Source organism: Ochotona princeps, chromosome 6 (genome assembly GCF_030435755.1).
Source record: "Ochotona princeps isolate mOchPri1 chromosome 6, mOchPri1.hap1, whole genome shotgun sequence".
NCBI lineage: Eukaryota > Metazoa > Chordata > Mammalia > Lagomorpha > Ochotonidae > Ochotona > Ochotona princeps.
In genome coordinates this window covers 15,693,437-15,715,116 of record NC_080837.1, presented here as the reverse complement: position 1 = coordinate 15,715,116, position 21,680 = coordinate 15,693,437, and the positions used below count along the sequence as shown (strand labels likewise).

The following is a 21,680-nucleotide window of genomic DNA, read 5'->3' as shown; positions in this document are numbered from 1 at the left end:
TCCTTGTTTATAGGTTATTTCCTACCTACTGGTTCTTTGATTCACATCCTGCAGCAATCCTCTAACAGTTCTAAATTAAAAGGAAAACAGTTTTTAAAAGAACATAACTGGGCCCGGCAGCATGGCCTAGCGGCTAAAGTCCTCGCCTTGAACGCCCCGGGATCCCATATGGGCGCCGGTTCTAATCCCGGCAGCTCCACTTCCCATCCAGCTCCCTGCTTGTGACCTGGGAAAGCAGTGGAGGACGGCCCAATGCATTGGGACACTGCACCCGCGTGGGAGACCCGGAAGAGGTTCCAGGTTCCCGGCTTCGGATCGGCGCGCACCGGCCCGTTGTGGTTCACTTGGGGAGTGGATCATCGGACGGAAGATCTTCCTCTCTGTCTCTCCTCCTCTCTGTATATCTGGCTGCAATAAAATGAATAAATCTTTTTTAAAAAAAAAAAAAAAAGAACATAACTGTTCTAACCCTGCATTGCATTTTATCTGTTTCATAATTCTCCTTTACAAAGTGTTGCAGTTCCTAGAAACCTCAGACAAAAAATTTCCATTTAGAAGACCGAAACCTCTAAGTCTAGAACAGCAATATGTTGCTAAAAGATATAACTCCATGAACCTAATAGCAAACAATTTCATAAAACTGCAAGTGGATGATGAAAGATTTCAAATAGATGGTCATAAGGACCTGGCATTGGGGTCAAGTTTTTAAGCTCCTGTCTGTGACACCAGCATCCCAACTGAGTGTCAGCTTGGGTCCTAGGTGCTCCACTTCTGATCCAAGTCCCTGTTAATGCATCTGGAAAAGCAGGGAAAGATGGGAGACTCAAAAGAAGCTCCAGGCTCCTGGCTCTGGACCAGCCCAGGCCCAGCTGTTGTGGGCATCTAAGGAGCAAACTGCCAAATGCAGGTCATGTGCTCTCTCTTTCTCTCTGCCTCTCCTTTACTCTGAAGTGTTTCTCGGTTTTGATTTTTTCTTTTCCCATTTATTTATTTGAAAGGTAGGGTTAGAGAGAGAGGAGAGACAGAAATCTCTCCCTGGTTCACTGTCCAAATAGCAGCACCAGCAGGGGCTGTGCCAGGCTGAAACCAGTAGCCAGGAAGTTCATCTGGGTCTCACATGTGGGTGCAGGAGGCCAAACACCTTGAGCCATCCTCTTCTGCTTCCCCAAAACATTATCAGGGAACTAACTCAGAAATGGAACAGCCAGGACTGGAACCAGCACCCATATAGGATGCTATGTCATAGATGTGGGTCCCTCTGTAACTCTGCCTTTCAAATAGAATAAAACTAAGTGTTAAAAGAAAGAGATGGTTGGACTGCCACTGTGACATAGCTGCTTAAGTCTCCATGAGTGAGCAAGAAAATACTGTCTGCGTCATACGGGCAAGGAGATCGGCCACTGGTCATCTAGGAGAAAAATGAAGCAGTTGGAAAACATGGCCTTCAAGTGGTCTAGTAAGTGGTAAAAGCAACACTTTTAGGGGCTGGCATTGAGGTGCAGTCAGTTACTCCACCACCTGCCATGTTGGTATCCCATCTCCTGGGTGCTCCATTTCTGATCTAGCGCCCCACTAATGTACCTGGAGAAGAAGTAGAAGATGGCCCACTCATGTGGGAGACCCAGATGGAGTTCCAGGTTTCTGGCTTCAGCCTGGCCCGGCTCTGGTCTTTGAAGACATTTGGGGAGTGAAGCAGTGGATGGACAATCTTTCCCTCTTCTCTCTGCAACTCTGCCTTTCAAAAAGTAAACCTTTCTTAAATAGCAGTTTAAAAGAAATCCTCTTGGGCCCGGCGGCGTGGCCTAGCGGCTAAAGTCCTCGCTTTGAACGCCCCGGGATCCCATATGGGTGCCGGTTCTAATCCCGGCAGCTCCACTTCCCATCCAGCTCCCTGCTTGTGGCCTGGGAAAGCAGTAGAGGACGGCCCAATGCTTTGGGACCCTGCACCTGCGTGGGAGACCCGGCAGAGGTTCCAGGTTCCCGGCATCGGATCGGCGCGCACCGGCCCATTGCGGCTCACTTGGGGAGTGAAACATCGGATGGAAGATCTTCCTCTCTGTCTCTCCTCCTCTCTGTATATCCGGCTTTCCAATAATAATAATTCTTTAAAAAAAAAAAAAAGAAATCCTCTTAAAACCAGTTCTTGCCAACACTGTTGACAGAAGTGGTGGCATGCGTATGGGAAATGAAACATATGGCATCCTTCAGTGAGGAAGTACTAGGTAAAGATCTCAGGGTTGACTGACATCAGGCATGTAGCCTGGCCTGCTAGACAGAAGAGACATGAAATGAAATAGTGATGAACAGACACATGGCCAGGTTGAGCGATGAGGGAGGGCCTAGAGGACCGATGTGGAGGGTTTGAAAGAGTAACATGGCCTTGCCAGATACTCTTACAAGATACTCTTGGTGGAACTGGCCACAGGAGGTTGGCAGGTGTGTGGTCATTTCATTGTTCAATTCATAGATCCAGTGAGTGTGGCTAGGAGATCAGGGGAAGGTCAAAGTGCCCATGATGTGGAATAGGCAGCTAGTTAGTTAGGTCTGCTGAGCTGAAAGCCACTAAAGAAACCCCAAATGTAGTTCTATCCTCCAACTTGTCCATCAAAATGCCCCCTTGGGGATCCCATAACTGGCATGTCAGGTTAACCATCCAATTGTGGTACCAGAATCCCATATAGGTACTGCTTCAGGTCCCTCTGCTTCACTTTCAATCCAGTTCTCTAGTAATGACCCGGGAAAGTAGTGGATGACCCAAGTGCTTGAGCTCCTGCATCCACGGAGACCTGAAAGATGCTCCTGGCTTTGGATCAGCTCAGCTCTGGCCATTATGGCCATTTGGAGAGTGAACTAGTGGATGGAAGATCTCCACCCACCCCTCTCTTGGGCTTCCCTTCTCTGTAATTCTACCTTTCAAATAAAAATGGATTAAGGATTTGTGTTTTCTTTTTGATTTATTTTATGTTTTATTGGAAAGGTAGATTTACAGTGAGAAACAGAGATAGATCTTCCATCCACTGGGTCACTCTCCAAGTGGCTGCAACAGCCAGAGCTGAGCTGATCCAAAGCCAGGAGCCAGGAGATTCTTCTAGGTCTCCCACAGAGGTGCAGGATCCCAAGGCTTGGGCCATCCTCTACTGCTTTCCCAGGCCACAAGCAGGGAGCTGGAAGCTAGCTGGGAAGTGGAGCAGCAGGGATATGAACCAGCACACCCGTATGGGATCCCAGCAGTTGCAAGAAGAGGATTGAACCTCTAGTCTATTGTGCTAGACCTTAAAAAAAAGAAAAGAAAAAGAAACAAAAAACTTCCCTTTCCTGGGATGTACCTGCTTCATCCTGTGGGCGCCCTTTCCCACTACCCTTTTCCAAATCTGCTTCTCTCGGGCAAGTCTGGGTGGCAAGCAGAGCTGACCCTCAGGTCCAGGCACTCCCACATGGGACACAGCAGTCTCAACCAACAGCAGGTGCCCCATCCTGCCCTCTGGCGTCTCCAGCACCAACCTTCAAGGAAGACGGAAGGGGTCCCAGCGTTGCTGGCTGCCTTCCGCAAAGCATGCCAGCCACCGTGAGGGGGTACCACAAGAGCCCTGCAGGGCACTCCCAGGCCTGCCTATTGGGAGTTGGTGGGGGAGGGTGGCTCAGATGTTTCAGCAGCTGCTTGAGCTGCCTTCATCAGTACTCACTGTACTAAACTGGCATGACCTCAGCGAAGCACCTCTGATGACACCACTTGACAACCAAGTAGCCTGGGCTCTTGCCTCGGCTTACCCTGTCTCTCACAGTCTGTAAAACGATACAGACTGCTTCAATCTGGGCAAGTTCAAAAGGAACCAAAACCATGGGGTCCATCCATCCACACCAAGCATGTGGCATCCCGGAAGGAGCAGAGGCGATCAACAAAAGGACCCAGGCACCGGGGGTCTGTCCTTGACAGGGTTAAGCCTTCTTTGGCCGGGGATTCCAAAATGCTTTCATGTTAGGGTGGACCTGAGCCTTGAAATTATACACTGAGTCGCATTTGATCTGCAGGGTTTGAATTTTTGCACATATGAAAGACACGTGCAATTTCGAATAGGGATGACTTTTTCTGTAAGCAGGAAAAGTTGGACTAAAAGGATTACTCACTGATTTCCAGAATCCTGAGCAATTTTGACCTGCCCCATTCCCACCCAGGGGTGTAGATCACTAATAATCCCATTCAGTTGCACTAAATCTTTCTCCACAGGAATAAAAGAACTGTTGGCTACCTGCCCCATCACTCGTGCAGAGCACTTCTGGCAGAGCTTCGGACCCCGACGCGAGCTGCCTGCTACTTTCTCCTTCCACTTTTGAGAGGACGTTCAGCTTCGGCTCTAGACCGGACTCTCCAGCGGCCTGCCACTTTCCCTCTTGGAGACTCGGACACACGATGAGCTCCGGAGGAGACCGCTTCAGCCCCAGGCCGCAGGCCTTCGACCCCAACGATGAGAACCTTTCGGAGGATTCTTGGTCCGAAGAGGAGAGCACTTTGGATGATGACTTGGCCTTTGTCGAAAAGGAAGCCCCAAGCAACAATAAACGCAGGAAAATGTTTCCTGTTTACGATTATTGTCTGGATACAGACTACGTGAAGGAAACTTACCTGCTGCCGTGCGTGCCCTGCAACAGCGCGCTCTGCTCCCGGCCCTCCGAATGCCGGAACGGTGAGTGACCAGGGTGCCAGCACCCGGAGGGCCCCGCGGACCTGGGAGGCAGGTGGCAGCAGCCGGCCGCCGGGTCTGACTGCTCAGCCAGACGCTGCGCAGGCCAGGCCGGCTGGAAGGCACCACCCAGTGAGGGAGCTCAGCCAGGCCCTGAGAAGAATCTGCAGAGGCTGGGCCAGGAGCCAAAGCCCCTCAAAGAGCGTGGCATGCATGTGGAGCTCGCGCCCATCACAACTTCAAAGGCACCGAGTTCCGCTGAACCTTGTCCGTGTTCCAAGACGACTTGTCTTGTTCACAGGTTCTTGTGGAAGTTGTTTTTGGCACTCTGGGGCTCAGGGTCCTGGACATGCTAAGGAGTTGGGGGTAACCATGTTCTCTAATCTTCCCTGAATGACGTTTCAGAGGGAAAGCTGTTGCCCGCAGACTACACGCATTACATGTTCCCAGACTGGAAGATTGTCGAAGATTACTGGGAAATTTTTGAGTCGCGGTGCCTGAAGGGGATCGTTTTCACGCAGACGTTGTGGAAGCATCTCTATTCTTCGACATCGCGGACAGCGTATGTTTCATGTTTATTGGTTTGTTGCATGGACAAAGTGTCTCGGAGAGGGAACCGAAATTATTTTGCCACAAAGGACTTTGCTAACATGAAATTTCACCAGCTAACCCGTATCAGCTCAATAAGCTGTACTGTCCCCAGAATGTGGACATTTAAGAGTCTATAGGCTTCGGGCTCGGCAGTGTGGCCTAGTGGCTAAAGTCCTCGCCTTGATCCCATATGGCCGCTGGTTCTAATCCCAGCAGCTCCACTTCCTCTCTATCTCTCCTCCTCTCAGTATATCTGACTTTGTAATAAAAATAAAATAAATCTTAAAAAAAAAAAAAAAAAAAAAAAAGAGTCTATAGGCTTTTTGGCAGGCTCGCTGCCTTCCCTTAAGCCTTAATCCGATCAAAGACAGTCTAATAATTCTTAGATAATACTGTTTCCAGAAGGATCCATTGTTTTGTTTAGAAAGTATTTGTAACGCTTACTAATAATGGTGTTTCATATGAAAGGCTTTCTAATTGAACCTGTCTAAAATACTTACCTTCCACCTAAATGAAGAATAGTTGTCCATCTTTTAAAAATTCCCAAAAATGCTTCATTTAACAGGGGGAAGATGGGATTCGAGGCTGCATAGATTTAACATTTGAAATTGCATATTCAACCTCTTAATGCCCCAAGTTGTTTCATAAGCAGAGACTGCTTATTCATCCTTTGAAATGTTTTGTTTTTTAAACATGTGAAAATGATAAATTATGCTTTAAAGATATGCTCAGTTTTTTTAATGTACATTAACTATAGGTTTTTCCACATAGAATATTTTAAAATGTGAAGTTGATTTTCAGACACAAAGATAGAGATGTTTATTCACATCCAGGTTTTGCTCCTGCTCCAAGTGTCATTTCAATTTCAGCTACTAAAATCAATTTGTTTTTATACATTTCAACTGCTAACACACTAGGAGCCTTTTCAACTTCTGTTTTATCTTTTTTTTCTTTTGAAGATTTATTTATTTTTATTGTAAATTCAGATATATAGAGAGCGAGGAGGAAGAGAGACAGAGAGGAAGTTCTTCCATCTGTTGATTCACTTCCCAAGTAACCTCAACGGCCGGGGCTGCTCCGATCCAAAGCCAGGAGCTCTTCCTGGTCTCCCACGCGGGTGCAGGGTCCCAAGGCTTTGGGCCGTGCTTGACTGCTTTCCCAGGCAGGGAGCTGGATATGAAGCGGGACTGCCAGGATTAGAACCGGCACCCATATGGGATCCTCGCGCGTTTAAGATGAGGACTTTAGCCACTAGGTCACGACACCAGGCCCTCAACTTCTGCTTTCTAAAATATCTTTGATATTAAAGTTGTTTTTGAAACACAGTTCAAAGTACATTCCCAGACTTTTAAATGCCTTTTCTCTTGAACATTTTGAAAAAAAGGGAAAGTTGATGGAAAATGATTGTTTTTCCAGTGCCTGTGTCTCTACACTAAATGCAGAAGCAAGACACAAGCAGTTAGGAAAGAGACCTCTGACTGTCCCCCTGGCAAGCACTTAGGCCTTGGGGAAGCAGGCCTTAGTGTCTCACTTCCTCTCACCACAAACCTGCTGGCCTGTTGGGGCTTGAAGAAATAAGACTGGGGCAGTCTTTCTGAGCCTCACAGCCCAATGCCAGGTTGGAATCCCAAAACTTATGCTTGGATTGCACTTTCTGAAACCCATTTGAAAGGCTGGGATGCTTCTTACAGACTCCACGCATGCAGGTTCCAGCTCACTGTTAATGCAGATGAGAGATAAATACGATGAGACTGGGCATCCTAGGAGATCAGAACCATGAGCCCACACTAGCACTGTTTTGTCTGGCAGATAGGTAGCTGACACATGAAGCATGCAATGTGGTGATAGGGTGGTATGCTTCATTTGACATGGAGGAAGATGCGCTTTGAGGCTGCATGTAATTAAAATTTGAATTGGATATCCCATCTCTTAATCCCCACTGAAATGAGTGACTGTATGCTTTGCCACATGACGTTAAGTGTTGTCGAACTGCGGCAAAACCTACCTACTTTTACATTTGTCTTTTCCAACCATCAGGATCCTTTGAACTGTTTCATTTTCCTTCACTGTAACTGTTTCCACTCGGCACTCTCCCTACCTGCTCTGTAACTATTGATTGGAAAGGCAAGAGTCCCAGTTAGAACCCCAACAAGGAGCTGATAGGGAAGCTGAGCAGCCAGCTTGAACCAGCACTCCGCTGCACCACAGCACCAAGCCCGTGATGCCCTTCACGGTGAAACAGGGTTTCTGTAATGTTATATAACCATCAGTATTAAAGCACCTTAGATGGACCGGCATGGTAGCCCAGCAGCCAAAGCCTCACCTTGCACACACCAGGATCCCATATGGGAGCCGGTTTATGTTCCGTCGAACCACTTCCTATCCAGCTCTCTGCTTGTGGCCTGGGAAAGTAGTTGAGGATGCCCCAAAGCCTTGGGACCCTGCACACACATGGGAGACCCTGGCTTTGAATTAGCGCAGCTCTGGCCGTCCCAGCAACTTGGGGAGTGAATCAACGAATGTAAGATCTGTCTCTCTTCCTTTCTGTATATCAGACTTTCCAATAAAAATAAAATAAATCTTCCAAAAAAGGAAAAAAAAAAAAGAGGCACCTTAGAAATTGACCTTAGAAATTGGGAGACTTGCCCGTTGATTTGTGGCTTGACCTGGCAGGCCTGGGATTATCTGTCAATGAGAAAAAAACCTTTCAACTTTGATAACTCCCAGTGAAGGATGAGGCTGGCTTTTGTTGATGTCCGCCATGTTGCTGAATAAATAAAATACACAGATAAATCCCTAATGCCTAAATTTGCTTCACTTATCCGTTCTTAGGGCAGTCAGACAAAAGTAAAATATTTGTGCCGTGTAGCATTTCTAGAATAAGTTGAGACACAGAGTGCTCCCCTCAGCTTGAAACAGGCTAGGGGGCCTAGCGGTGTGGCCTAGCGGCTAAAGTCCTCGCCTTGGACGCCCCAGGATCCCATATGGGCGCCAGTTCTAACTCCAGCAGCTTCACCTCCCATCCAGATCCCTGCTTGTGACCTGGGAAAGCAGTCGAGGACGGCCCAAAGATTTGGGACCCTGCACTCGTGTGGGAGACCCGGAGGAGGTTCCAGGTTCCCGGCTTCAGATCAGCACAGCACCGGCCGTTGCGGTCACTTGGGGAGTGAATCATTGGACGGAAGATCTTCCTCTCTGTCTCTCCTCCTATCTGTATATCTGACTTTGTAATAAAAATAAATAAATCTTTAAGAAAAAAAAAAGAGGCTAGGTAGGTCTGGATAGAATACCATCAAAAGTCTGTGCAGGGGAGAGGGGAGAGAGGAATTGGAAGATAATTCCCAGAACCCCTGCAAAGCAGGTGGCAGTGAGCAGCAGCAGCAGCAGCAGCACCCTGGTGTGAGGCACCCTAAGGCCCAGAGAAAGTGTTCCCTCTTGCTGTCCTTGGCAAGTCCCAGCCGGAGGGCTGCCATTTGATTTTTTTTTTTTTATCTCTCCTATGTCACAGATTGTACCTGTCACTGTCTGACGTGATAAGGGAAGCCAACCACGATTGCATCTTATTTGCCAATGAATATCAACAGTATTGCTACATCCCACATAAAGAATCAGAAGAGAAATCAGGTGACATTTCATGGAGATACAGACGCAGCCTCGATATTAATGAGTACGACACTAGGTGGAGTACTAGGTATGGCACCACTCTGGTGGTTTTCTCTTGCTTATCGTTTACTGCCACATGGCTGACTGTGTGGAAGTTGATTCCTATGGCATGCAAAGCCAGACCAAGAGTCTTAGGGAACCATGATTAGTACAAAAATGCTCAACAGGCCAACGTTTTAGCTAGATCACATGAATATGTAATTGATATGTCTTATACAAAAATGAAACGAGGGACATGGAGGTACCCAGAGGAAATTTGCCCAAACCTAATTGCAAAGCAGGATTTTGCCAGAGATCCAGAGGGCAAAGGACAGTGTTTGGGGGTGGGGATGCGGGGAACAAGGGCTCCTGCTTTTAAGTGTTTTTTTTGCAGGGGGGCAGGTGGAGGACAACTAAATAGAACTGGCAGATTAATTCTGACAACTGCTTGAGAGAGGGCAGAACCTTGATGTAAGCCCACCCATAGAACAGAACCCAATGCAAGCACTTGGAAGGGGGGTGTCTGCTGAGCGAGGGCAGGGGAGAAGGACACCCAAGGCCCAGCCAGTGCTATGGGACGGCCGTTGGGAGGCCGTGGAAGCATCTTCCAAGACCTGCAGTAGGGGATTGTCTGCGGCCGGCACTTCTTGAAGACGTTAGCAGGTCTTCTGTTCCCAGACCCAGGCTCTGTTCTCTGAGCTCTCTGAGAGATGGCTTCCTGGCACTTCCTGTGGCTCGGCACCGGGCTTTTTGAAATGGCATTCTTATTTGCTCATGCCTTAGTGAGAATAGATGCTCTTAAGTATTTGTGGAATGAGTAAAGGAATGATTGGTTGGTGTGGAATGACAGGTTGAAACTTAATGTGAACTGGAGGGTTCACGGGTCTGTGTTTTCCAGGAATATCTACGCTGCAGCTGTATGGTATTATCACCACTGCCAGAAAAAGATGCCCATCGTCATGGTGACGCATGAACACGCAGTTTTTGAATACGAGAACAAAGCAGAAGGCGTACTAGTGATGAACTTCAAGGTATGCATATTAACCTGTGTGTGTTTCCTCAAGGATTGCCCCTGCATCTCTAAATCCCTTTGGCAACACAGAAACACCCACAGCAGTCAAGATCAGCTCAGTACTCATTCTTGCTGACATAACAAAAACATCAATCATAACAGCATTATAGCACGAGTCTTATTGCTGACATCCGAGATAGCAAGCAGTTCGACCTGGATCTACCTCAAGTTAATAGGCAACTGTTAGACCAGACATACTCTGTTTGAATTTAATTCTTTGGACAATCTACCAGGTTTTTATCCTGTCCTTATTGGTGAGGAAACTGAAGCTACTCGTCCAAGAGCACAGTAGAAAATGATAGGATTAGAACACACAGTCTAACTCTGAAAATTTTACTATCCTGCCTCCAGAATTTTTGGTGGTGTTTTTTGTTTGTTTGTTTGTTTGTTTTTGTTTTTTTCTTTTCTTTAAAGATTGAGAGGCAAGGCCCAGCATGATGGCTCAGTGGCTAAATCCTTGCCTTGTGTACTAGGATCCCATATGGGCACCAGTTCATGTCCTGGCTGCTCCACTTCCCTTCCTGCTCCCTGCTTCCCTGCTTATGGCATGGGAAAGCAGTAGGGTGGCCCAAAGCCCTGGGACCCTGCACCCAAGTGCGAGACCTGGAAGAAGCTCCTGACTCCTGGCTTCAAATGGTCTTAGCTCTGGCCATTAATACTTGGGGTATGAACCAGAGGTCACAAGATCTTTCTGTCTCTTCTTGCTGTGAATCTGCCTTTCCAATAAAAATAAATCTTTAACAGGAAAAAAAGGAGACCGAGGCAAAGACCTTCCATCCTCTAGCTGTCACTCCAAAATAGTACAATGGCTTGGACTTGGCCAGTCAAAGCCAGGTTCATGGAACTACATGGGTGGCAGCGGCCCAAGGACTTGGGCCATCTTCTGATTTCCAGGCGCATTAGCAGGGAGCTGGGATGGAAACCAAGCAGCAAGGACTCCAACCTGTGCCCCAATATAAAATGCCAACATTGCAGGCAGTGGTGGGTTTTTTTTGTTTGTTTGTTTGTTTTGTTTTTTAATATTAATGCAGGTGGTGGGTTTAATGTGGTGTGCCACAATACAGCCCACCTAACCCCCAAAATAATTTTCTCTGCACGTGTGCTTAAAAGCAAAATCATTTGGAAGGCTAATCTGTTTTTTTCAGTTGTTCTTTAGTTTGCCCCACTTGTGATTGCTTATGGGGGGAAAAGGGGATACATGAAGGAGGTGGAGGTGATATTTAAAGGCTAGACGTGGCATAACCAGGGACAGTCTGGGGTAGTTGCAGGAACACAGTTGGTCCTCTCCCTTGGGTGTCTTGGAAGAGCAGAATGGCTACTACTCAGCAAATATGTACCGTCTCTGTCTAGCTGGTCCATCCTGCTCCTCTCGTAGACAGTATGTTTTGAGGCAGAAACTCCAGACTGCTGTGGATTTGCAGAAAGTCTCATTGGACCATGAATTCTAGGGCTCCCAAGTGCATGCCCAGGATTTTCTTGACCCTACTGTAAGAAAGTGAGTGTTCTGGCATGCCAGAGAATTCCAGGGGTACTGGTTATGAATAGCTATGTCACTAGTTGCTTCTGTTGCAATATATCATGTCTTATTCCTACAGAGGACAGTTGACTGGAAAAATTATATTTTTCTACTCTTTGTGAGAATTACTTGCCTTTGTGGTCCAGCAGTACAGGATTGTTTCATTCTGCCTAGCCATCACAAGCAAACTTCATGTGTCACATCGAGTTGATTGATAGCTAGAAAAAAAAAGAAAAAGATGCAGTGAAGATGCAGGAATCTTTCTGGGACATGAAGTTAGATGGAAGGGCCAAGACAAAAAGACATTCCAGAACGTCCCATGACAACAGAAGTTTGATCCTGATAATTGGCCAATAGCCATAGCATGGGAATATTAGTGTTACCCAGACAGAACTTCTGGAAGGATCGAGGAAAGAAAAGAAGCCCTTCAAACACGACTCTGAAATCAGTGTGAGGAATGCTGGTGGTGACAATAAGCACTGTCTTTGCTTTACAATTTGAGATAAGGAAATGTGCTAGAATGCCTGAGACTTGGAATCATGATCACAGTTAGTGGACCTGATTGAGGCTTAGGCCATCACGTATCAATCAATGCTGGCACCCAATATTGGCGTGCCTGTTTCGAGTCCCAGCTGGTCCCTGCTAATGCGCCTGGGAAGCAGCAAGGGATGGCTCCTGCTGCTCAGGTGAGACGTCCAGATGCTCTTGGATTCAGCCTGGTCCAGCCCTGGCTGTTCTGGCCATTTGGAGAGTGGAACCAGAGGATGGAAATTCTCACTCTGTCCTTTTCAAGTTAAGAAATACATATTAAAAAGAAGAAGAAGAAAAAGCATTGCCTCTGCCTTCTGTAGATCCTGAGGACTACATGAAGTGAGACAGATTGGAAAGTGCTAAGTCATGGCCTCCCTAGGCTCCTGCTTAACTTTCTGGCATGAATGAGATAGCAGCATGGGGCTCTGGAAGGACCTGCTGCTTTCATTCAGCGGGCTGTAGTGCTAGCGAGGGACTGCACCGTAGTCCCACACAGGTGCTCATTTGTGTTCTAACCTCATTTCCCCATGCCTTTCTCGGTCCCACACAGGAGTATTTGGACAAATTCTGGCCTAATCTTAAGATGGTCCACAAACTCTTTGAGTCCCTCCATTTGACAGCCTTTAAAGAATGGATACAAAGACACGAGTATCCGTGTTATGAGTTCTTCCCACATCTTCCAGAGGAAGTATTGAAAGCAAGAGTCAAATCTGGAAGATATATCCAGGTAAGGATGGCAATCAATGGTTGTGAGTTTGTTTGTTTTCGTCTGCTGTCTGAGGTTGTAGACCAGATGGGTGCAGGCAAGGCAGCCCAAGAGCAGACTTCCCACACGGTGACCTGGAGGCTTCACACTGTAGGCACCAGCTGCCTGGTTGACATCATCCTCTCCGGATGCTGCTTATGTTCCATGCTGAGGCTCCCTGTGGTGGAGGGAGGCAGCCTTGTGAATACCTCCTTGTCCCTTGTTTTCCCACCAAGGTCTGGAGATGTGGCAACCTTGGGAAATTGATGACATGGAACTTCGTCAATTTCATTGCCATTTTCCTGTCACTCAAGGGCCTCTCTGATTTCCCTGCCCCCCACCACGCCAGAATTAGACTGCAGATGTTGTTGGGACACCCAGAAAGAATAGGATGAAATGGTTCAAGCTCAACTCTTGGACACACTTATTTGTGTGTGTGTATGTGTGTGTGTGTGTAGTTGTGTCCAGCAAGAATTGCCCAGAAGGGCCAGTGTATCCCAGTCAGTCTTTGGCATTCCTAGGAGCAAGTTTTGGGACCTGAATTTTTCTTCTGGCCTCCTAACCTTGTGGATTCTGAGATAATGAGCAGAGCCAGGAGTGGATGGAATTTTTTTCTGGAGAAAAGAGTCTTCAGTGATGAATGTTTAAGGGAGAATGTCAAACCTTACAAGGATAGTTTCCTCTAACATTTGTTAAGCATTTGGAGGTGAAATAAGCACAGATTGATTTCACATTAATGTATTATTGTCATTATTATTATTCTGGTTTTAGGGATATCTACACGTAAACAGATGCAAATCGTATGAAGCTTTTGTGCGCCACCAGGGACTTGACAACAAAGATTTAGGTAAGAGCCTCGCATCCACGCATCCACGTCCACACTAAAGGAAAGCTACACTACAGAGAAGTAAAGGAATTTGTGGGCCCGGGGGCTCAGACCTGATAAGGGGTTGGGGCTCAACATGCAGCCAAGGTGATGTGGTAGGGTGTGGCTCTGTCTAGCCTCAGTGGCCTCACTGCTTTTCTATTTAAAAAAGTAAAATGGGGGAGAGGAGGAGGCAACAAATAAGTTATAAAAACAGGAGCATTCTTAGTTCTTAAATGAACCGAGTGGAAATGGGAAGAGCCTTGATAGGGAACAGCTTCACTAGCTGCAAAGAAAACAGTGGCTTTCTGGAGGCTTTCACCCATTTGTTCCTGGGGTAACACAATGTCATCCCTGCACCTGCAGGTGATGCCCCTTGGGTCAAATTGCTGTAGAATCATGAAGGGATCTGATAGGGCTCCAGTCATTGCCTGGGGAAAGGGACACTGGTCTTCAAAAGCTGAAGGCGACGTGTGCAGGCTGATCTGGGCAAGTTTCCCAAGCTGTAGAAAGAAAGCAGCAGTGTGGCCTTACAGGCGTGTGGGGGAATGCTGCGCTCACTGGAGCAGAGTAGCTTTGCCGGGCTTCTGTGGCATGGACTAACAGGACTCCTTTGCTCTACCCAAAAACACAGATTTCGATTCGGATATCATCATTCTGTGGAGTACAGCCAGGAACCGCGCATTCCATGGAGATAAGGTAGCGGTAGAGCTGTTTCCTAAAGATAAGTGGATAATCAGGAGCGGAAGAAGATGGATAGTCAAAGAAAGAGAGCCCATGCCAACAGGTGAGCCAATGACTGCCATTCCGGCACCCAACCTTCTTAGAGGGCTTTTTGTTGTTGTTGTTCCACTTAACAATCCAGGACTAATCATTATTTATATTGGCAACATGAATGACGTTATTGAGTGGCTACATGGAGGGAACTGACAGGTGACACATTTTCAACCTAATGTGATGCATTGACATTCACCACAGTCGTCATGTTGTGCAATGATTGCTATGGATCTCTTGACTTATGCTGATATGATTGAGGTAAATGTGACATGACGGTTCCTGTTCTTGACTGGCTCAGATGATTGGGACAGATGATTGGCATCCAGCCAGTTAACCCTTTCTTCTGTTTTGTCTACCAAAAGGTTTTGTGGTGGGCATTCTTGAGAAGAAGCGGCGCGACTTCGTAGCTACGGTCACATCGTGTATAAGACATGCCTCTCGAGACAGCGACGACGAAACCAAACTTATCGCTCTACCGACTTGGGATTACAGGATCCCAAAAGTTTTGGTAACGGCCAAAGAAGTAAAACTCTATAAGGTAAAGGATATACAGCACCTCTGGAGTGGCCTACTTCTGTCTCCACCAGCTTTCCAGACAGGGTCAGAAAGCATTCTTAACTCCCTTGAAAATTATTGGAGGCATATGGGCCAGAGTTCTGTTTTGTTAGGAACTATCGATGAAGGATACCGACATTACTCAATGAGGGCCAGAGAAAAGAGCCATCCTAGAACGAGCCGTGTAGGACAGCCAGAGACACCATACACTGTTCTGCCAATCCAACATAGAAACTTTCAAATACTTAAACTTTGCCAACACTAACAAGCTTCTCCCAGATGAGCAATGGGGAATTATGAGCCATGTACCCCACGGAGTCAGTGGAGGGGCACCTCACTGAATCAATGATGCAGAAAAGAATATAGCAAGAAAGATGGAAATACACATCCTGCCCAATGCAACCTGCCTGTAAATGAGACAATGACAGCTGGTGATGGATCCGCTGCCTGGTGATCCAGTCGTTGTCTCTTGTTATGGGTTCTCAGAGGCAAGCCACAGTGGAGGTGATTGGGCTGTGACCGCCATGGTTACCTCACAGCAGGGTCTCCACCCAAGAGCGCTTACCTCTGGAGAGTACCTCCTGCACCCTGACACAGGAGACCTTGGTTTCAAAACTTACCCTGGATCCCGCATCTTGGGGTTTTCCCCTTGTGTTGCTAGTAGGACTCAGAACATAATTACAGTTGGTTTTCCTTCTCCAGCCCCCTTGGTTGTTGCATGGAAGGAGGCCAGCCATTTGCAGGCTCCACCAACACAGTGCCCTTTCTGCAAAACTGGACACTCTCGTTGGAATTGTACTTCTGTCTGCAGGTGCTTTGAACCCCTCAGTGCTATGTTCATACTTTGTCTCCTCTCATGCAGTCTCACAGGGTGTTGGTACACATCGACAGCTGGCCCTCAAAGAGCGTCTATGCAGAAGGACATGTGGTGCATGACCTCGGACAAGCCAGAGACCTGGATGCAACCATCAGAGTCATTATGGCAGAAAATAACATTTTCGAGCTACCTTCCTCGGAAGCTGAGGTCAGATTTCCCCGAGGCCTTGGGTCTAAGGATAGACACTCTTGGTGCTGTGCAAGGTCTTATCAGAAGGATGTCAAACCCACCGGGGGAAGTCAGATAATGGGGAAAAATGCATCCTGGTTTGTCCTGTTTCTTGTTTTGTTTTTGAGCCAGACCCAAGTTGGCTTGTGGTATAGGATTCATTCCCTGCAGCTTCACAGCTCTTCAATCTTTACATCTTCCAACTGCTCATGTCATGTCTTGACGGTCACAATATATCCAACTCTACAACTCGAAGGCAGACAGCTCTAGACCCAGCAAAGATTGCCTCCTCAGCAATCACTGAACCCAGAACTGCGGGAAGGCCAGGATCCACAAGTCAGAAAGTCACCTTTTCCTAACCTTTCCAGAAAACAAAAAATCCTGTAAATATAGCACATTGGCTGTTTCCAAAATGTTATGATCATTGAAAAACCCTCATACCCAGCTGTATATACCCATGGCATGTGCATGCTATTTTCTGTTCCATGACGTCTCACTTGAAATCATTACATATTGCCAAAAATGCTTCATTTTAATAGTTATGGTAAATTGCTATAGATTGTGTCCCAGTTTTGCTTCAGCTTTGGGCATTTGCTGGCTTTTTTTTTTTCCAATGTTGTAGCAAAGCTACATGTTTATCAACATTGCCTTTTCTGTTCTTTGATTACTCCCTCCATTGGAAAGTAATTTTTAACATGAGGGTCAAAGGGCACAGAAAATTGAAATCACTTGTCACGTGTTGGCAGACTGCTTTTCCAGAGAAATTGGACCAGTTTGCATCACCATCAGGAAGAATATGGGGTTCTTTTCATGACCATTTTCTGACAGAACAAGAGCTATAATAGAAAAATACTTTCGAATAGTTTACATCATTAAATTTTCATGTTTAACAGTACCTTCTGGACATTATTTTGTTGATTTGTTGCGGCAGCTTAGTGAAACCATTACAGTAAAATGTGGGTTTAGACTTCAGGACTAGACGTCTCCCTTCATTTTTAGCCTAGTTAATGGCAAATGAATGCCTGAGACAGGTAATTGTGAAGGCAAGGGGACAAAGTGCCCTAATTCTGTCCTGTCCAAATCATTCCCAGCAATGAGCTTCTAATATTTGAGACATGTTGATCCCAACTGCCCCACACACAACGTAATGGAATTAAAAGAAGCTTTACATTTAAACATGGATCATTGGGATAAAGTACCTGTGCTCTGAAAAGTCTCCCACTTCTTCCTCCAGTCCCTTCCCTAACAATGCTGTGGCATTTCCCATCAGGACACCAGGGTGTCACGAATAGGGAGCTGTGTCTTTCCCGTTCCCTCCCGACAGAACCTGGCCCTGCTGGACCACAGCTGCGACACCCGAACATTGGATGATGTCACTGCGGGGGGGTGGTGAACCTCCCTGCAGTAATGCTGTTCCAGAAAAAAATTTGACAGAAAGCCATGGTGCAGGAGTTTTTGAGAAGGCCATGTCTCTCCTGCAGATGAGTGAGTTACCAGTCAGCTCTCCAGAGGACCCTTGGCGGGTAAGCCCAACAGAGGAAAAAGAGAGGAGAGACCTACGAAGCCAACTGGTGTTCACCATCGACTCGGAGGGCTGCGAGGACTTGGAGGATGCCCTATCCTTGCGCATCCTGGACAACGGCCACCTAGAACTCGGCATCCACACTGCTGACGTCAGCTACTTCGTGGTACCAGACTCCTGCCTGGATAATGAAGCCAGGAGAAGGTAATGTGGCTTCAGCCACCACGACGGTCACATGTGTCTATGTGACTTGGTGTCTATGCCAGTTTCAGAGGTTTCTCTCAGCGCCACGGTGAGGATTCCTTCCAGAAAAGGAATCCAGCTCTCTTCCACCACTTGTAGACAAACAGTGCCTGACCTTACTTGTGAGCATGCTTTCTTTCCTATGGACTTGAAGTAGGTTAAGCGTTGCCGTAGCAATATATACACAATCCCATGGAACTGCTGGGCCGTTACACGCCAGCGTTTCTTCTGCCGCTGGAAAAGATTCACATCGTTTGCCTTTCGCGTGTTCCCGGAAGAGTGCGTGTCACTTAGCAAAGTGGGAACCTGGGAATACTTGTATCACCCCAGGCTGCTGCAGTTTATACAAACACAACAGCCTCAGGGAACTGGGAGGGTCAAGGTGGCCATTTCTCCCTCCCGGGAGATGCGATCTCAGCAGGTCGTCTCTCTCTGCTGAAGGTCATGTGTGCATTGTTTTCAGGGCCAACACTTTATTTCTGCCCCATAAGCGTTACGATATGATCCCCGCTGTCCTCAGTACGGACTTATGCTCCCTCCGAGAAGGCGCCGACAGGTAAGCTTCTCTCCCTGCTCGGACCACTTCCTTCCTCAGCCTCTGTTGCCCCTTCTTTCCCCACTGCCCCTCACTGAACCTCCAGTCTGGAGAGAAGTCATGATGTGCCCGCGGTCACTGGTCTTGCAGATATGCTGTAAGCGTCATATGGGAGTTGGAGGGGACCTCTTATGACTTCAAGAACGTGTGGTATGGAAGAACCATCATCCGTTCGGCCTATAACCTGACCTACAGAGTGGCCCAGGATCTCCTGGACGAGAACTTGAGTGCCGCCGAGGCCATCTTCGTCGACAAAGACCTAGACAAGAAGAGCAAAGAAACCAAGCTGAAGGAGTTAACATGGGCTCTCCAAAAGCTGAGGGTCCTAGCTAACCACTTCAGGGACCAGCGATCCAGCCAAGGGGCCCTGAATTTGAAATACTTGGACGTTGCCTTGAAACTAGACGAAAACAACAAAGTCGTCAACATCAGCCCCGCGCTAAGGCTGGATGCCCACGACATGGTGTACGAGTTGATGATCCTGGCCAATCACTGGGTGGCCAAGAGGATCTACGAGGAGTTTCCTCATCAGTCTCTGCTGCGCCGTCATCCTCCTCCTCGACAGAAGTTATTTCAAGATCTCTTGTCGTGCACCAAAGCACTGGGCTGTGACATAGATACGCGGTAAGTGCGCCACCACAGAAACGTGCAGGCGCCAGCCACTGAGCCACATGCCCGGCAGTCAGAGCTGGGAAGAGCGCAAAGGAAAGCGGGCTTATTTAGACAAAATTCTTGCCTCATGCTAATTGTGTTAAGACAGAGCTCTTAGCTGTTCACTCAGCAAAACTGCATTCTTTGTTGTTGTTTTTTTCTTTTTTACACTTTCAGTATCCTTCACAGTTCCCAGGATCTAAACAAACAAAAGTTGGAGAGTGCACAGGTGTAAGATTTGTTTGAAAGGCAGAATAGAGATTGATCTTCTGCCCGTTGCTTTACTCTCCAAATGGCCCAAGGGCCTGGGATTGGCCCAGGTGGAAGCCAAGAGCTTCAATCTGAGTTTCCCACATGATCGCACAGACCACACTGAGCCACCTTATGCAGTGATCCAAGATGTGTTCCCAGGTAGCTGCCCAAGGATTAACCAGCACATTCCGACATCTAGGCTTCTGGAATGAGTAGGAGACAAATGTGTGTAGCTGCTGACACGTAAAGGGTTCTCTCTGCAAGGGGACTGAACAAAGGCTCTGTTCTCTGCCAGGTCCAACAAGACACTGAAGGACTCTCTTGAAAAGGTAAGGGGCCCCAACCGCCCCTACTTCAAGACACTGCTGCATCACCTCGCCGGGCAAGCCATGGGCAGCACACTGTATTTCTCCACCGGATCCTGTTCAGAGCAGGAGTTCTATCATTACGGTAAGTGACTAAAACAGCCTCCTGGGTGCAGCCATAACCCTGAGCAAGTGGGCCCTTTTGCTTACTCTGATCTTATGGCTTCCCTTTACAGGTCTCGCTTTAGATAAATACACCCATTTTACATCTCCGATAAGGAGATATGCAGATATTGTAGTACACCGGTTATTGATGGCAGCTCTTACCAAGGAAAAGAAAACGGAAACGGAGGACAATTTAAGCAACGAAGATCTCCAACAACTATGTGAATACCTGAATGAGAAAAGACAAGTAAGTAGGGATTTTACAACCCTTAGCCCTTGCCTCTTAAAGAGCACATGAGCTGCATTGTGTAGTTGTGATATTCTGGAAGGATTCTGAACCAAACTCCTAACATTCCCAAATGTGAGAGAGAACACACATGGAATTTGAGATCTCACCTTCAATGCTTTCCTCGAGGCAGAAAGATTCGACTCTCAGAGACAGGGAGACTTCCAGCTGACAATCACACTAAGTAGGACAGGTTTGCAGTGGACACGTCCCTAACTTGAACTACAAACAGGCTTCCTTTATGAAAGAATATAACTTTTCCATGATCCCTCGAGGGACCAATCCCGGACAGTAAAGCTGAATGCCAACTGACTGCAGGTTTTGCAACTTCCCAGATTCTGTGTTGAGTAAATGTGTGGCTGCTGTGAGGATGTGGAGTTCAAGTCTCTTCTGAGACCGTCAGGAATCCTTTCTTTTCTAATGCCACGGGGGTCTGTTGCTTCTTACAGTCAGCCAAACGATGCAAAAAGCAGACCACTGAACACATCATATGCTCTAGGGAATGTCTATCTGGCAAAATGAAGGCAATCGTCTACGCAATCTGCCCGGGCAGCGTGCTGGTGTTTCTCCCAAAGTAAGTCTCGTCTAGTGCAGCGGGTAGCGAGAGATCCTACCAGACAGGAGGACATAGATGGAAGTACGTGTCCACGGCTCAGTGAATGCAGAGTTGACTGTCCCTCTTACACTGCTATGCACGTCAGAGTGGTGATATCCACTCCCCAAAAGGCCATGGCGACTGGAGCAGAAGCTAGGAGCTTGGAACTCTGCAGTCCCCACATCAGTGGCGAGTAGTTAATACCATCAGTTGCTTTCCCAGACACTAGCAGGGAGTCTGAGCGAGGAAGAGAGCAGCTGGCCTGGAAACAGCACATCCTATGGGACGAGGGTACCGCAGGTGCCCCGGGATTTTACTTGCCTAGCAAAATACTTGTTTCCCTTTGCAACAACAAATGTTTGCAAGTAATTTATAGGCTTTCAATCTCTAACTATCACTGTTTCTGGCCATGATCCAGGGTGGGAATTACAGCTCCCGTGTATCTACCAGTAAGAGACATGGCAGAATGTGACCCTGAAGATGTTCTCATTTGGAACAATGACAAGAACCGTTTCCCACGCAAGATCACCTATGTCACCGTACATGACAAGTTGGCCAACTTATATCTGTTTGACGAACTCCAGGTGAGTCCGTTTATATGCTGTGTCCTTTGTAAGGAAAAGGACAGTGTGGTTTACTTAATTACTACAGTGTACCTTCTCCCCTGTCACAGGTAGTGACGTATGTGAAGGAAAATGACTGCCATGGTCCTACACGGGTACTAAACATAGAGGGCGTCACAAGACACACACTGCTACGGAAAAAACTCAAGAGACCCACCAGTGTTAAACCCATCGGCTTTTATTGGCTTAAAAATTCCAAATGGCTTTCATAGGGTTTCGTGCAGTCAGTAAAAAAAACTGTATTCAGGTCGTCAGCCTCCTTCCACGAACTCGTCGGTTCTTCAAAAAACTGAATCAATAAAAGCTAATAAAACACCATGGGGCATTATTTCTGCCGGCTGCTTTCTTCTACTTCATGGGCATCTCCCCCCATGCGCCAGACCTAGGCTGTAACTGCCTGTCAAGGTGATGATCCCCTCCACCTC

At 47.3% G+C, this 21,680-nt stretch overlaps 2 protein-coding genes across 2 annotated transcripts; both read left to right on the top strand.

The window, feature by feature from the left end:
* The first annotated feature begins 4,340 nt into the window (after positions 1-4,340).
* On the top strand, positions 4,341-10,191 carry LOC131480440 (DIS3-like exonuclease 1). Its single transcript, XM_058665277.1, has 5 exons — positions 4,341-4,682; positions 5,085-5,241; positions 8,779-8,961; positions 9,811-9,943; positions 10,087-10,191. Exons 1-5 carry the CDS (start codon positions 4,409-4,411, stop codon positions 10,189-10,191), a joined length of 852 nt encoding a protein of 283 aa, XP_058521260.1. The 5' UTR covers positions 4,341-4,408.
* A 2,423-nt stretch (positions 10,192-12,614) lies between these two features.
* Positions 12,615-20,384, top strand: LOC105942242 (DIS3-like exonuclease 1). The gene is made up of 11 exons (XM_058665276.1): positions 12,615-12,758; positions 13,548-13,623; positions 14,276-14,428; positions 14,781-14,956; positions 15,836-15,997; positions 17,500-17,744; positions 18,247-18,339; positions 18,469-19,002; positions 19,577-19,731; positions 19,823-19,998; positions 20,373-20,384. The coding sequence occupies exons 1-11, from the start codon at positions 12,615-12,617 to the stop codon at positions 20,382-20,384; spliced, it is 1,926 nt and encodes a 641-aa protein (XP_058521259.1).
* Positions 20,385-21,680: the final 1,296 nt, after the last annotated feature.

Bases quoted from the DNA above. Each gene is read 5' to 3' on its own strand.
- LOC131480440 (XM_058665277.1), top strand. From the start codon at position 4,409: ATGAGCTCCGGAGGAGACCGCTTCAGCCCCAGGCCGCAGGCCTTCGAC. The intron at 4,683-5,084 runs GTGAGTGACCAG...ATGACGTTTCAG, and splicing joins GCCCTCCGAATGCCGGAACG to AGGGAAAGCTGTTGCCCGCA. The intron at 8,962-9,810 runs GTATGGCACCAC...TGTGTTTTCCAG, and splicing joins GACACTAGGTGGAGTACTAG to GAATATCTACGCTGCAGCTG.
- LOC105942242 (XM_058665276.1), top strand. From the start codon at position 12,615: ATGGTCCACAAACTCTTTGAGTCCCTCCATTTGACAGCCTTTAAAGAA. The intron at 18,340-18,468 runs GTAAGCTTCTCT...CTGGTCTTGCAG, and splicing joins CTCCGAGAAGGCGCCGACAG to ATATGCTGTAAGCGTCATAT. The intron at 19,732-19,822 runs GTAAGTGACTAA...TTCCCTTTACAG, and splicing joins GCAGGAGTTCTATCATTACG to GTCTCGCTTTAGATAAATAC.